Source organism: Camelina sativa, chromosome 5 (genome assembly GCF_000633955.1).
Source record: "Camelina sativa cultivar DH55 chromosome 5, Cs, whole genome shotgun sequence".
NCBI lineage: Eukaryota > Viridiplantae > Streptophyta > Magnoliopsida > Brassicales > Brassicaceae > Camelina > Camelina sativa.
The window spans coordinates 25,483,669-25,496,760 of NC_025689.1; the positions used below are offsets into that span (position 1 = coordinate 25,483,669).

The 13,092-nt window shown below is 34.8% G+C and overlaps 4 protein-coding genes across 5 annotated transcripts; 3 read left to right on the forward strand and 1 right to left on the reverse strand.

Moving 5' to 3' along the window:
• Window positions 1,048–3,284, reverse strand: LOC104787562 (calmodulin-1). The gene is made up of 2 exons (XM_010513163.2): window positions 3,118–3,284; window positions 1,048–1,620 (listed from the first exon to the last, which is right to left on the reverse strand). The coding sequence occupies exons 1-2, from the start codon at window positions 3,191–3,193 to the stop codon at window positions 1,247–1,249; spliced, it is 450 nt and encodes a 149-aa protein (XP_010511465.1). The 5' UTR covers window positions 3,194–3,284; the 3' UTR covers window positions 1,048–1,246.
• LOC104787564 (probable fructokinase-6, chloroplastic) lies at window positions 4,794–7,011 on the forward strand. Of its 2 annotated transcripts, none has more exons than XM_010513164.2 (7): window positions 4,794–5,104; window positions 5,306–5,508; window positions 5,604–5,816; window positions 5,899–6,096; window positions 6,191–6,328; window positions 6,419–6,535; window positions 6,685–7,011. In XM_010513164.2, exons 1-7 carry the CDS (start codon window positions 4,948–4,950, stop codon window positions 6,817–6,819), a joined length of 1,161 nt encoding a protein of 386 aa, XP_010511466.1. In that variant the 5' UTR covers window positions 4,794–4,947; the 3' UTR covers window positions 6,820–7,011. The 2 variants fall into 2 exon arrangements, with proteins under 2 accessions (XP_010511466.1, XP_010511467.1); XM_010513165.2 differs by lacking the exon at window positions 6,685–7,011 and adding an exon at window positions 6,613–6,636 and having other exon boundaries at window positions 4,795–5,104.
• Window positions 7,770–8,821, forward strand: LOC109133031. The gene is made up of 2 exons (XM_019245561.1): window positions 7,770–7,878; window positions 8,523–8,821. The coding sequence occupies exons 1-2, from the start codon at window positions 7,770–7,772 to the stop codon at window positions 8,639–8,641; spliced, it is 228 nt and encodes a 75-aa protein (XP_019101106.1). The 3' UTR covers window positions 8,642–8,821.
• LOC104787565 (17.6 kDa class II heat shock protein-like) lies at window positions 9,282–9,971 on the forward strand. Its single transcript, XM_010513166.2, has one exon. The coding sequence runs from the start codon at window positions 9,417–9,419 to the stop codon at window positions 9,885–9,887; it is 471 nt and encodes a 156-aa protein (XP_010511468.1). The 5' UTR covers window positions 9,282–9,416; the 3' UTR covers window positions 9,888–9,971.

Genomic DNA, 13,092 nt, shown 5'->3' on the forward strand with positions numbered 1-13,092 from the left:
TACAAGTGACCATAAGGCTTAGGCCATTAGGCCATGGTTCGGTTTGTTAAATAAGAAAGAGAGGCCTTAGTAATAAGAAACCCATAAGAAGAGAAGGATCTAGAAGAGAGGAGATCAAAAATATCCTAAGAAGAGATCACATGTTTACCTTGGGGACGAGTGAAGTCGAGTCAACCAAGTAAGGAAAGGTCGCTATCATCATTAAGGAAGATTGAGACTAATCTCACGAGAATATCTTCTTTCCTTCCCTATAGTATCTCTAACGGCTAATATCTCCTTCTCTCCCTATATATGGCCATGTAACAAACATAAGATGTATTCTAATCAAGTCTTTTGAATACACATTCTCTTATTCTCTCGATTCTCTTATTATTCTCTAGATAATTCCGCAATTCTAACACTGGTTTTCTAAAATATCTACCAACGATACGCTTAATCATGTAAATTAAGTATGATGTTTTGTATACATAGAAGACATTTAATTAGGATGCTATATATATGTAAAAAGAACATGTTATTTCGTGAAAACAATTGTTATTTATAACAAAATGACATGCTATTTAGAAAAATAACACATGTTTTTGTGTGTTTCTGGAAGAAGACGTCATAGTCATTTACTCAGTTGAGTGCAATTATTCTAAATGAAAAGGATTGACTAGTCCAATTCCGGACTTGCAAGTAAGGTTTTGATGACGCAATTGTAATTCGTATAAAACCTTTGTAACAAATCTATATAATACAGTATGACAATTTGTGTTACGATGTCTATTTGTCAACTTCCCCTTTACTATAAAGAAAGGAAACGTTAATACGGTAAGTTATATATAAACTTCTGATGAGTCCATCTTACATTGGCTCTCGAGCACACCATATGTGATACGCCACTTGACCACATTTGTATGGGTTGTAAGCAAATTTAGATTAGTCATACTCAGCCCATGTCTATATGCACTCTGTGTATGAGTTTGTGTTTTGTGCATGGCAAGTGAAATAACTTTTTTTCCCCATATAACAAAGCTCTCCAGTTACCAAGATCTAAACATGCAATTATGCCAACAAGAAAAAGACCCACAAAATATATTAAAAAAAAAGATAGTCACAAATTCAGTCTGTTAAAATCTTGAGAACTATTAGGCTCAATCAAACCCAAAACACTAGAGGTCTGAATCTTTTTTTTTTTTGTAGATAGTAAAAGCCTAAACAGATCATCACATCACCACATTTATTCTTCATTTTCATCTGATCATCACTTAGCCATCATAATCTTGACAAACTCCTCGTAGTTTATCTGACCATCTCCATCAACATCTGCTTCACGGATCATCTCCTCGACCTCTTCATCAGTCAGCTTCTCTCCTAGATTTGTCATGACATGGCGGAGCTCTGCAGCGGATATGAAACCGTTCTGGTCTTTGTCGAACACCCTGAATGCTTCTTTGAGCTCTTCCTCTGAGTCTGTGTCCTTCATCTTCTTAGCCATTAGGTTAAGAAACTCGGGGAAGTCAATGGTGCCGTTACCATCAGCATCCACCTCGTTGATCATGTCTTGTAGCTCAGCTTCTGTTGGGTTCTGCCCTAGAGACCTCATCACTGTACCCAGCTCCTTTGTGGTAATGCAACCTGTTCAATCAGTAAAGGATAACATTAGAGAACATGAATGAAACCAGGTCTTGAGATAAGTGTCTCAAACAAAAAAAAAATTGAATTAAAAGACCCAACAAACAAACAAAGACATGAACATCAATGGATACCACAAAAAGAACTCGAATCTGAGAATCTTTCAGTAGGTGCTAAACACACACATGATTGACTGTTTCTCATACGAAGGTGTGTTGCCACAGAGTTAAGTGATATATGAAATATGAATGAAACCAGGTCTTGTGATATTCGTTTTCTAGTCAACAAATACCACATACATGAACCATCAAATGTATGCGGGATGCCAGATAAATCACTTTAATCTGAGAATCTTCCATTATGAAAATACCATGATAGATGCTAAAACTAAACATGATCTGATAACTTAAACCTGTGACAAAAATACCATGATCGATGCTCTACATAAAGTAGAGCAATAATGACAAACTGAGACTTGATTCAGAACAAGAAACCAAACCTATAATGGACAAAGCTAAGTAGCATTGATGCAAATATTTATTTCATTATGAAACAATAAACGAATAAAGATGAAACATACACCCAAAGACCACCAAAAATTTGGTTCTCTTTCACAATGTTCCAACATTAGTATTTGTAGTTAACATAATGTACAAGATATCTTTTGTAAACGATTACATTATCTTACCTAATACCTAGCAATGACATTGGTAACCACAGTCTAAGCATACATCACACGAAAACTTTGGTTTCTTGGCATTAGTACTCACACCACTAGCTCATGCATTAATATGATTCACCTGTTCGTTGCAAATACGGTAACTAAAGTAGTATCATGCCACATCAATGTCAATAGCATAAGATCATGGCACCATATATGCTATTGACACGGATTGGGCATGGTATTACTTTAGTTGCCGTAATTACAACAAAAAAAAGGTGAATCATATTCATGTAGCACTCGATGGTGACCAAAAACTGTGGTTACCAATGTCATTGCTAGGTAAGATCCTATAATCGTTAAAAAATATATGTGGTACATATAATTTATATATTAAATTTAAATACTAATATATGAAATCGAATCTGAGAATCTTTCACAATTCTTTTTCTAGATTAAGAACACAAAGAGAACTCAGATAGTTACTAGAACAAGGATCCTAAATCTAATACAAAACAAGCTTCAAAGAAACACCAAAACCCCAAAATCGATGCTAAGAGATATAGAACAACACGACGACATCAAAGGAAACAATCAAATTCAACAACGACGCAACAAAACCACACAAATCAGAGATCGGAACACACCAAAACGGCAGAGACTAGAAACAACATAATATCGCAAAATTCTAAAAGCGTATAATAGAATAAGATTCAAAACAAAAACAAAAAATCGAATCTGAGACCGACCATAACACGAAATCGTGAAAAAGCGAGATCCGAAATGGTTTAAAAAAGAAGAAGAAGAAGAAGATGAGATGAGATTGAGACTAAACTAACCATCTCCATCTTTGTCGAAGAGGCTAAAAGCTTCCTTAAACTCAGAGATCTGTTCATCTGTTAGCTGATCCGCCATAGCTTCTTCTTCTTTTTCTTCTTCTTCGATTTAGAGAGACGAAATGATTTTTTTTTCTTTTTCTTCTGTACTCTTTGTGGAAGCTGTGAACAAAAAAATATCTTAGCAACCGACAAAAACAATTATACGACGCTAAGAAAAAGAAAAAAAAAAGTAAAAAGGAAATTAAATAATAAATTAGTTAATCATGTGATTAGTTAACGTGGGACTTGAGGGGAAGGAAGCCCAACAAAGGCCCTTTGGATACACCTAGCTGCTAAAAGGCTTCAATGATTACATATACAGTAGTAATATATATTTTTCAGAGAAGATTTTTTTTTTTTGTCAACTAATTATTTTTGGGGTTTAAAGATAATTATTATGAGAAAAAAACAAAAAATTGGCCATCAAAATTTCTTCCTTATACTAAAAAAATTGCACAATTTACACATTTTACAATAATAGTTTTTCAATTTAGAATAATCAATAGAGATTTTCTTAGAAATGTTTCTTTTAATATATATAATTTCAAAAACACTCAATTCAGCGACTCATTTTAAAATTTATAAAATTAATAAGTAATGGTAGTAAGTTAGTAACTATTTGAAAACTCGAATCCAAATATTTGTAAGTTTTATAAATCTATATATACATTTTTGGAGACATTTATAGAATAAATCATGTAATTGACACTTATTTACAAGTATGCCATTTTCATTAATTATTTATTTGTTTTTAATTTAATTAATTAATATTAAGTTTTGATTTTAGAAAACAAGATTTCTCATCCTAATAAAATTTCCAAAACAATAGGAACAACTCCCTTTAACATTAAGTATTAAGTTAATAATTAGTTTTCTTAATATTAAGTTTCCAATTTTACAAAACAATATGAATTAATTCTATAAACACACATAATATTTTCCTTCTATAAATCACTACTTATTTAATTTTATGTTATAAAACAATAAACATCAAACAAAATACTTTCTACACTAACTAATATATCTCTATATTTGTAAGTTTACTTTTTTAAAAATACAAATTAAATATTAGTTATTAATATAGTTAATCTACAAAACAAATAACAATTTATTTTTATTAAAAATAGCTCTGCGGTGTACCGCGGATGAATATCTAGTATAAATTAAAACCCGTTTTTTTTTTTTTTCATAGCTTGTAGAATTACGAATTTTGGTCTAAAATCTGTGATTCATTAATTAATTAAAAAAGAAACATTAACTACATGTTTCTCAATTGCTAAATTCAACTGAGTGATTGTTTTCCTTAATTTATCTAAACATCAACAGATATACAGATGCATAGGCATGTGGAGAAGGTTACTATCACAGGAGAATCAAAGAAAAAGGTGAAACATTTGTTGATTCTTTGATTGCTCTCTTCTCTTGTATCAAAAGAGAATAGGACCCCAAAATGACTTGTCCCTAAATTGGGTTCCACTAACTACAATCATGCCAAAATTCACCATTTTCAAAATCAAAATTACTGTTTAATTTTGGTTTTTGCCTATCAATAAACAATAATAAATTAATTACTACATCTAATCAAATTTAAAAAAAAACTTATCATTGTGTTAATTAGCGCTATAACGAAATATGAAAATGACCTTTCCGATTACCTTCGGTTCATCCGCTCCTCCCTCTGTCACTGTCTCTACTCACTCAGCTTCTTCTTCGTCCCACAAGCATTACAACACACAAAAGTAGCGTCTCCAAAACGCGGATCTCTGCGTTTCCCTTTTGCGTTTTCCGACCATGGCTCTCCAAGCCGCTTCCACGTTCTGTTTCTCCGGTCCAACTTTCCGATCAACTCCGTACTCACTCACTTCAAACCGTCGTAGCATCTCCATCAAAGCTACTTCTTCTTCTTCTTCTTCTTCAAGAATCTCCAATTCACGATCTAATCTCAAAGGTTCCACACATTTTTTGCTTTTGTTATCTCAAATTCTCATAAAACTCTGGAAAAAAAACAACAGAACAGAACTGTTCTTGAAACCGTTGTTAGATCTATGCATGTCTTTAAACCCTAAGTATTAGATTAGTTTTTTTAAATCTAATTGGTTCTTATTAATTCCTTAAATTGTATACATGTTTTTGTACTTGTTTTTTGAAGGAAGAGCATTGTCTAGTGAAGGTTCAACACAAGAGTCTCCAGATGTGGTTTGTTTTGGGGAAATGCTAATTGATTTTGTACCGACGACTAGTGGACTTTCATTAGCGGATGCACCGGCTTTTAAAAAGGCTCCAGGTGGTGCACCTGCTAATGTAGCTGTTGGTATTGCTCGTCTTGGTGGTTCTTCAGCTTTCATTGGCAAGGTTGAGTACAAAAACAAAACCTCTGTGTGTTCTTTGTTTTGATTTGTTTTTTTTTTTTTTTTTATAAAGATTTTGGTAACTGTTGTGCTGCACAGGTTGGTGAAGATGAGTTTGGTTATATGCTTGCGAATATTTTGAAAGATAACAACGTGAACAATGAAGGTATGCGGTTTGATCCTGGTGCAAGAACTGCTTTAGCTTTTGTGACTTTGACTAGTGAAGGTGAAAGAGAGTTTATGTTTTATCGAAACCCGAGTGCTGATATGTTGTTAGAAGAGTCTGAGCTTGATCTTGATTTGATTAAAAAGGTAACTCTGATGAACATGCAGCAAACCACATGTCAGTTTCAGTTTTCATTGTCTAACAGTTTTACATTTGATCTTGTGGTAGGCGAAGATATTCCATTACGGTTCAATAAGTCTTATCACAGAACCGTGCAAGTCTGCGCACATAGCTGCCTCAAAGGCTGCTAAGGAAGCTGGTGTTATTCTTTCTTATGACCCAAACCTTAGGCTCCCGTTGTGGCCTTCTGCAGACAATGCTAGAGATGAGATTCTGAGCATTTGGGACACTGCTGATATTATAAAGGTTATCTTTATAGGATACATTTGTGTTCTTATCTTTCCCTTTTTGTTCTCAAGTACTGAAACTTGTTGTCTCTGTTTGATAAAATGTTTTCAAGATAAGCGAAGAGGAGATCGTCTTTCTAACGAAAGGAGAAGATCCGTATGATGATAATGTCGTCCGCAAGTTGTTCCATCCTAAGCTTAAACTACTCCTTGTCACTGAAGGTCCTGAAGGCTGTCGGTACTACACCAAGGTGTGTATGGGAATCAGAACTAAGTATTTATAGGCTTTCATACTTAAGGTTTAATGAACATACCACTTAGAAATCTTTTCCAATGTACAGGATTTTAGCGGGAGAGTGCATGGATTGAAGGTGGATGTAGTGGACACAACAGGTGCTGGTGATGCATTTGTTGCCGGGATACTATCTCAGCTAGCCAATGATCTCTCCTTGCTTCAGGTAACCTCATTTCTCATTTTAAACTAGATGTAGCAGTTTGGTTAGAGAGGGTTAGATTTATAAGGCTGACTCGGCAGATTGATTAAGGTGATGGATTTGGTAGAGAGCATAGAAAACACACATAAGCTGAGAAAACCGAATTGTTTCAGGACGAAGAGCGACTGAGAGAAGCGCTAATGTTTGCTAATGCATGCGGGGCATTAACAGTTAAACAGAGAGGTGCAATCCCGGCTCTTCCCACCAGAGAAGCTGTACATGAGGCTCTACTCCAATCTGTTGTTTAACCATTCATTCAGTAACACACCACCAATATGAGAAACGATTGCTTTCTTCGCAGCAGATTTTGTAGGTCTGCATTTTGTTGTTGTAAAATTGTTGTATAATGTTTACTCGTCATTGTTTGTATTCTAGTAGCTTGTAGAGGTAATAAGCCTTTTGAAATAATTCATAATCGTTGAGCCAAGCACTTCAATCTCTCTGTTGGTCTTTGTAACTCTCGGTAATTCATAGAACCAAAGAGAAGATGCAAACTGTTCCACAACGAAAATATTTGTTTTTTTTTTCTGTTAGTCTACCTTGATGTAGATATAAAATAGTATATTACAAGATTCAATATGAAGTCGAAACGCTTGAACAATTCCAAGAAGAAGAAGAAGAAACTTTCTAGTCAAGAACTTGATAATATATGATATCTAGTTAGTATTGTTTCTCAAGAATCCAATAGAACACGTAATTAAGCTTTGGATTGAAAAAACACTAATGAGATATCTTCTTGATTTTATAGGACATGAGGGAACTAAAGGACAAGAAACCTGTGTTCAAAAAAAAAAAAGGACAAGAAACCATGAGTATTCAGTAATCAGTTCAATGGCATTTTAACTTGTTTGGTTAAACTATACATAACTATCACATTGCATCTCCAAACTTGGTATTCGTTCTCGATCGAGGTCACCTGCATTTACGATTTTGTTCAATTATAGATCATACAAAATTAATCATGTCAAACAGAACAATCTAATGGTCGGTTGAATATTCAAACATAAGTGAGTCATTACATATTTATTAAAGAAGTGTTGTATCCTAATGCAAGAAAACCACGTTATATTATATAAAAAAATGAACTATGTTGTTGAATTTGAAATGTATGCTTTGATTTTCTAGTCTACCTCTTTAACTTCATTTCTCTATAAGTACAACAACTTAAAGATGCCCAAAGTGTAATCGAATAGGAGCAATGGCAATGAAGAAAACACAAATAGCTTCACTTCTTCCAAGTTTGCTTCTTATACTTTTATCTCTATCCTTTCATGATCCAGTCAAGGCAGCTAGACTCCACCACTACGGTCAGTTNTTTTTTTTTTTTTTTTTTTTTTGTGAAAATTTAGTATATATTATAAATTTGGAACTTTTAGTAATCAAAATGGAGGCTTTATTCGTATAAAAGTTTGAACTACCTGCTTTCAATTTTTACATTTTTTCAACTTACATATTGACGAGAAATGTATTTGTGAAATTAATTAAAGTACTATGTTTGAAAACAAAGTTTAGCTAACACAAAATTAATTAACAAAAAATTAACCCTAAATATTTTTTTGAAAATTAACCCTAAATATTTTAACAAATAATTAAATCACTTTTTACTAAACATAAAACTCAGATAAATTCACTTCCTACTATTTTAAAAATAAATCAAATTCACGATTTTCATTTTATACTTTTCTAAAATCAAAGTTAGCATTCACCTGCCTGTATATATATTTAAAATCTATCAATTAGAATTAGAATATTACAAGAATTCCTGTCAGCTTACGTTAAGTAGAGTTTCATATTTTTAATATAATATGATAAGTTTATTTATATTTTTTGGCCTCATATTTATAGCTTTGATAATACATTTCAGTTTTTTTTTNATTTTTTTTTTTTTTTTTTTTACTTGATCTCATTTTTAGTTTGTGCTATTTTTACATATTGATCTTATGTAATTAAGTTCGCGTCCACATTGACACTCCACCCTCTCCGTCGTGTGGAACGGAAATTTACCACGTTGCCGGAACAACAGAGGAGCCTTGTCGACACCCTGAAAACCCGTCTGCTGCAGATCCTTGAGTCGTACATTATAAGACTAATAGAGTTAGCAAATTTGAAGAAGAAGACCAAGTAACATATCCTCGAAACATCAACTGGCATCCAACTTTTTTTGCGATAATGTTTTGTGTTTTAATAATTTCCCAAATTTTGACTAATTTGTGGGTTATATATATCATACTTGGCATACTAGTATTACATCCCGCACTTATGCTGGGGGCATAGTTATCATTTATTTATACATTCAATAAAGTGAAAAGAATTTTATTAATATGATATATTTTTACATAGTCTCTTTTACTATCCCTACAAAAAAAGAGCATCATCTTCAAATTCAGTTACTCAGAGCATTGCAAGAGCAAGATGACCCTTCACCGCCTTTTAAGATTGAAAGTATCTCCTTCGTCCTCATGAATCACGCATACGGTTGCAGCTTTGGATCATTTACGCTCGATTATGCTTATAATGGTCATATTCTTTTCATTTTTATTAATTCTTTTTCCTTCGTTCGCTTGAAAAAAGTATTATTTTGCGGAAACAAAAAATACAAGAATGGGCCTTACTCCTAATTCAAAGCCCATCTAGATATGGCATATAGATATCAAAATCGAATTATACAAAAACTCCAGAACGATCAAGACGTTTCCCAAACACCGAAGCACTCTCTACATTTCTCTAGAAATATCTCTATCTCCCACTCGTATTTATATCCCACAATTTTCTATGAAAAATCAATCAAACCAAAAAGCCAAGAATCATAGAATACGAATCAAGAAAGCTAACGAAACAATCTACAATGGATTTGGGAAGGTTTCCAATAATCTCAATCCTCGAAAACATGTTCGAAGTCCCCGAAGATCACAACAACGAGGAAAGCCACAACAATCCATCAAGAACTTATGTGCGAGACGCAAAGGCAATGGCAGCTACACCGGTTGACGTTATCGAGCACCCGAACGCGTATGCTTTCGTTGTAGACATGCCTGGAATCAAAGGAGATGAGATCAAGGTTCAAGTAGAGGACGAGAATGTTCTTGTGGTGAGTGGAGAAAGACAGAGAGAGAAGAGCAAAGAGAACGAAGGTGTGAAGTACGTGAGGATGGAAAGAAGAATGGGTAAGTTTATGAGGAAGTTTCAATTGCCTGAGAATGCAGATTTGGACAAGATCTCTGCTACTTGTCATGATGGTGTGTTGAAAGTGACTGTTCAGAAACTTCCTCCTCCTGAGCCTAAGAAACCAAAGACTATTCAGGTTCAAGTCTCTTGAGTTTGGTCATCAAGATTGTGTTTTTTTTTTTTTAATCTCTGTTTTAATTTAAAGAGTGGGTTTGAATGTCAGAATGTAACAATCTTTGTGTGTCCTAACATGAAATAAAGTTGTGTTTTCATTTCTAAAAGACTCTTATATCACCAAAAAAAAAAAAAAAAAAACTAGAAGTCTCTATCGTAATGCTGGCTCTCCATAGCTCATGTTGACAAGATCACATTTATACAAGTCATCATATAAAAAAGAAATACTGAAAGTATTGACTTATGTCAATTCAAATCTCACATATAATAATCCACATAGATGAAAAACTTCCTGATGTTACAAAGTCAATTAAGAGAAATACGACTTGTTTTGTTCAAATAATGGTGAATTATTTTCAGCTAAATGAATTAGTACCTCCAGGGCAGCTATCAATGCCCGTGACAAACCAGTTCCGGTCTCCATTGAACCTAACCGCGAGTCTCCAATTTTGCAAGATATTATTTGTGCACCAGGTGCTACACCATTTAACAAATGCTCCTAACATAAACATAGAAAAGGAGTTAATTGGTTGCAACAAGTATGCAGAAATAGAAGTATAGAACTACCAAAAGACAGTCTCTAAACTTACATCAGCTTGTTTTTTCAGAAAATCAATTTTGCTTTGGAGGTCTTCACGGGTTATGATAGAATTTAAATAGCACTGCCTCACTCAACATCCACACAATACAGGAAACCCAATTCAGTATCTTTGTAGCACCTGATCAAAATCATACAGATTCTTTAAAGTCCTTGCAATTTCCTCCTGATTCTTTTCATCCCAGTTTTTCCTTCTCTCTTTCTACGTGACGAGAAAACAAAGAGAGATATTAGACAACTGAAATTGCATACCAGCTTTGTACAATCTGTTGAGAATTACGCTTAAAAACATAAGTGTTGCACAATGAAAAAGACAACTCCATAAATTAGAAACCATGACTAAACTACAGAGCATGATTCAAGATGGGATTTGCTTGGAATGCTGTTGATAGCCCCAGGATGTAGCTCCAGAATACCTTAAGACGCAATGATTCATATTGTGAATAAGTTTCATTGAGAGCCCAACATCATTTCTAAGAAAACCACCATTAGACATAGATAAGTGTACTAGTGATTAAGTAGACAGTTCAGTCGTATAATATAGCTCACCTATATGGCATAAGCACAGCACCAGCGTGACCTCCATTTCCTTCAAATTCGACTTTCAAACATGCTGGAGCAGCAATTGCGGTGACTACACCGATATCTAAACCTGTGGTCAAGTATGATCTGATATTAGCACATTAAAATGAAAAACAGAAAAAGGAAGAAACTATTAAATCCAGAAAAGAGAAATTAACCGGACCTTCGTCTTCAAGTATAGGTCGATATGCAACTCTATAAAAGCAAAGTAACTTCCTTTCTTCAAGAACACACTAGATAAGTCGTCCTTTTTGTCCTTCTGCGTATCCAGCTGATCTAGCTGCTTCTATTTGTGATGCTTCGTCCGTTTTTGCCTCTGATTTCACACTAAAAATTAATTAACTTATGAGACCAGAACGATCAGTCCGACAGCAAGAACTCTAATTTTCGAACAACCCTAATTTCTAAAATTCAAAAGAACCATAATCCGTTTAAACGTGAATTCATACTATCAGAGTGAGAAACTTACCATGACAAATAGGTTGGTGAATCAAATTCTATGATCTGGCTGATACCCCTTCGACCGTATAAATCTGATTGTAGAGCTTGTCTAATCAGTGATGCGTATATTTCTATTCTATCAAGTAAAACCCCTTTGGTTCCGTTCGTTCCTGCTTGGTCAAGTCGAGACTTCCTCAGTAGCAGAACAATGGCTCTCTTTGTTTTACTTGATGGTTATCTATGTCGATGCCAGTTGATAACCTTTGCTTGGAGGGCTGCGACACTGAACTGTACTAGTATTTATGACCCGACAGTCGTCCTGACGTCGTTGCTTGCATCCCTGGCCTCAGTTTGCTATCTACCGCCAACAGAAAGACTCTTCCAGTTTCAACTCCTACCCAGGTTTGGTCTGCATTCCACTCTTTTCCCTCCTAATTACCCTTTCTGTAGCTTAATAGTATCATTTGCTCGAAGAATGCATTTGATCGTTAAACCACCATTGGTCCTAGCTTGGTACAAGAGTTATTTGAAAACCCTGTTTTTAGAGCCACCTAAGATAAATCCTTTTGATTGAGATAACCCGACGGTACCCGGCATTATGATCCCGCCCCTTTGGTGCGGTGGTTACCGGTGTACCCTCAACCTCTCCTCTCCATCCCGCCTGCTTACCGAGCATTCTAATTTGCATCTTACCAACTTGTTGAAGTCCCTCCTTAAAAGCTTGATGAATTGTGGCATTATGACCTCAACTCCAAGAAGTAGTGGTTACCTCAATCTCTTCAAGCAAAGCCTACCTTATCTTAAAACTGCAACCATCGCTCCAGTTGTTGATAACCAAAGCTTTCTCCACTCTGCTCCACCCCTTGTCAAAGCCCTACTTCGCGTAGACCGTCTCATTCCGGTGAGCTCTCCAGCTTTGGCATTTTCAACGCCGCTCCGTCTTCGACTCAAGACAGTGGTCATCCTTTCATTCAGTGATTTGCTCATTGATGATGCATCGATACTTCTTGATCTCATACAAACCTCGAATTTGGAAGGAGAGGAACCGTAGAATTTTCTCGGCTGAAGCTTGTACAGTTGTATTGATAACGATAAACGGAATTTTTATTAGAAAAACTTCTCAACCAAATGAATCAATGCTTGTAAATAAACAAAGATCCAGTTCTCAAGCTTACAAGAGTCTGATAACAAGAAACAACTCCAATAAACAAGAGCAACGACACCGATTACAGAGAGAGCAGAGGAAGAGATTACAAAATCAAATGTTTGATAAAATTTCGTAATGAGATAAACGATGACTCGTCCTTCCTTCTTAAGCTTCACTTGATTCCACCATCACTCCAGTCACGTGCTTCACTCTTGACCAAAATCACCGACAATACGTTCTTGACCAAAATCACCGACAATACGTGTCACTCTTCTACTGATGAGACGCGTTCACACCTTATTCACACACTCCTTTATTACCCAAAACACCAACAAACTTCTTTTATTATTATTATACCCTCCAACTTCCCTTATTTGCACTAANCAATATTCTTATCGATCTTCCGGTTTTGAT

Coding starts and splice junctions, on each gene's coding strand:
- LOC104787564 (XM_010513164.2), top strand. CDS start 4,948: ATGGCTCTCCAAGCCGCTTCCACGTTCTGTTTCTCCGGTCCAACTTTC. Junction 5,509..5,603: donor CTTCAGCTTTCATTGGCAAG/GTTGAGTACAAA, acceptor TGTGCTGCACAG/GTTGGTGAAGATGAGTTTGG. Junction 6,536..6,684: donor ATGATCTCTCCTTGCTTCAG/GTAACCTCATTT, acceptor GAATTGTTTCAG/GACGAAGAGCGACTGAGAGA.
- LOC104787565 (XM_010513166.2), top strand. CDS start 9,417: ATGGATTTGGGAAGGTTTCCAATAATCTCAATCCTCGAAAACATGTTC.
- LOC104787562 (XM_010513163.2), bottom strand. CDS start 3,193: ATGGCGGATCAGCTAACAGATGAACAGATCTCTGAGTTTAAGGAAGCT. Junction 1,621..3,117: donor CTTCGACAAAGATGGAGATG/GTTAGTTTAGTC, acceptor CTGATTGAACAG/GTTGCATTACCACAAAGGAG.
- LOC109133031 (XM_019245561.1), top strand. CDS start 7,770: ATGGCAATGAAGAAAACACAAATAGCTTCACTTCTTCCAAGTTTGCTT.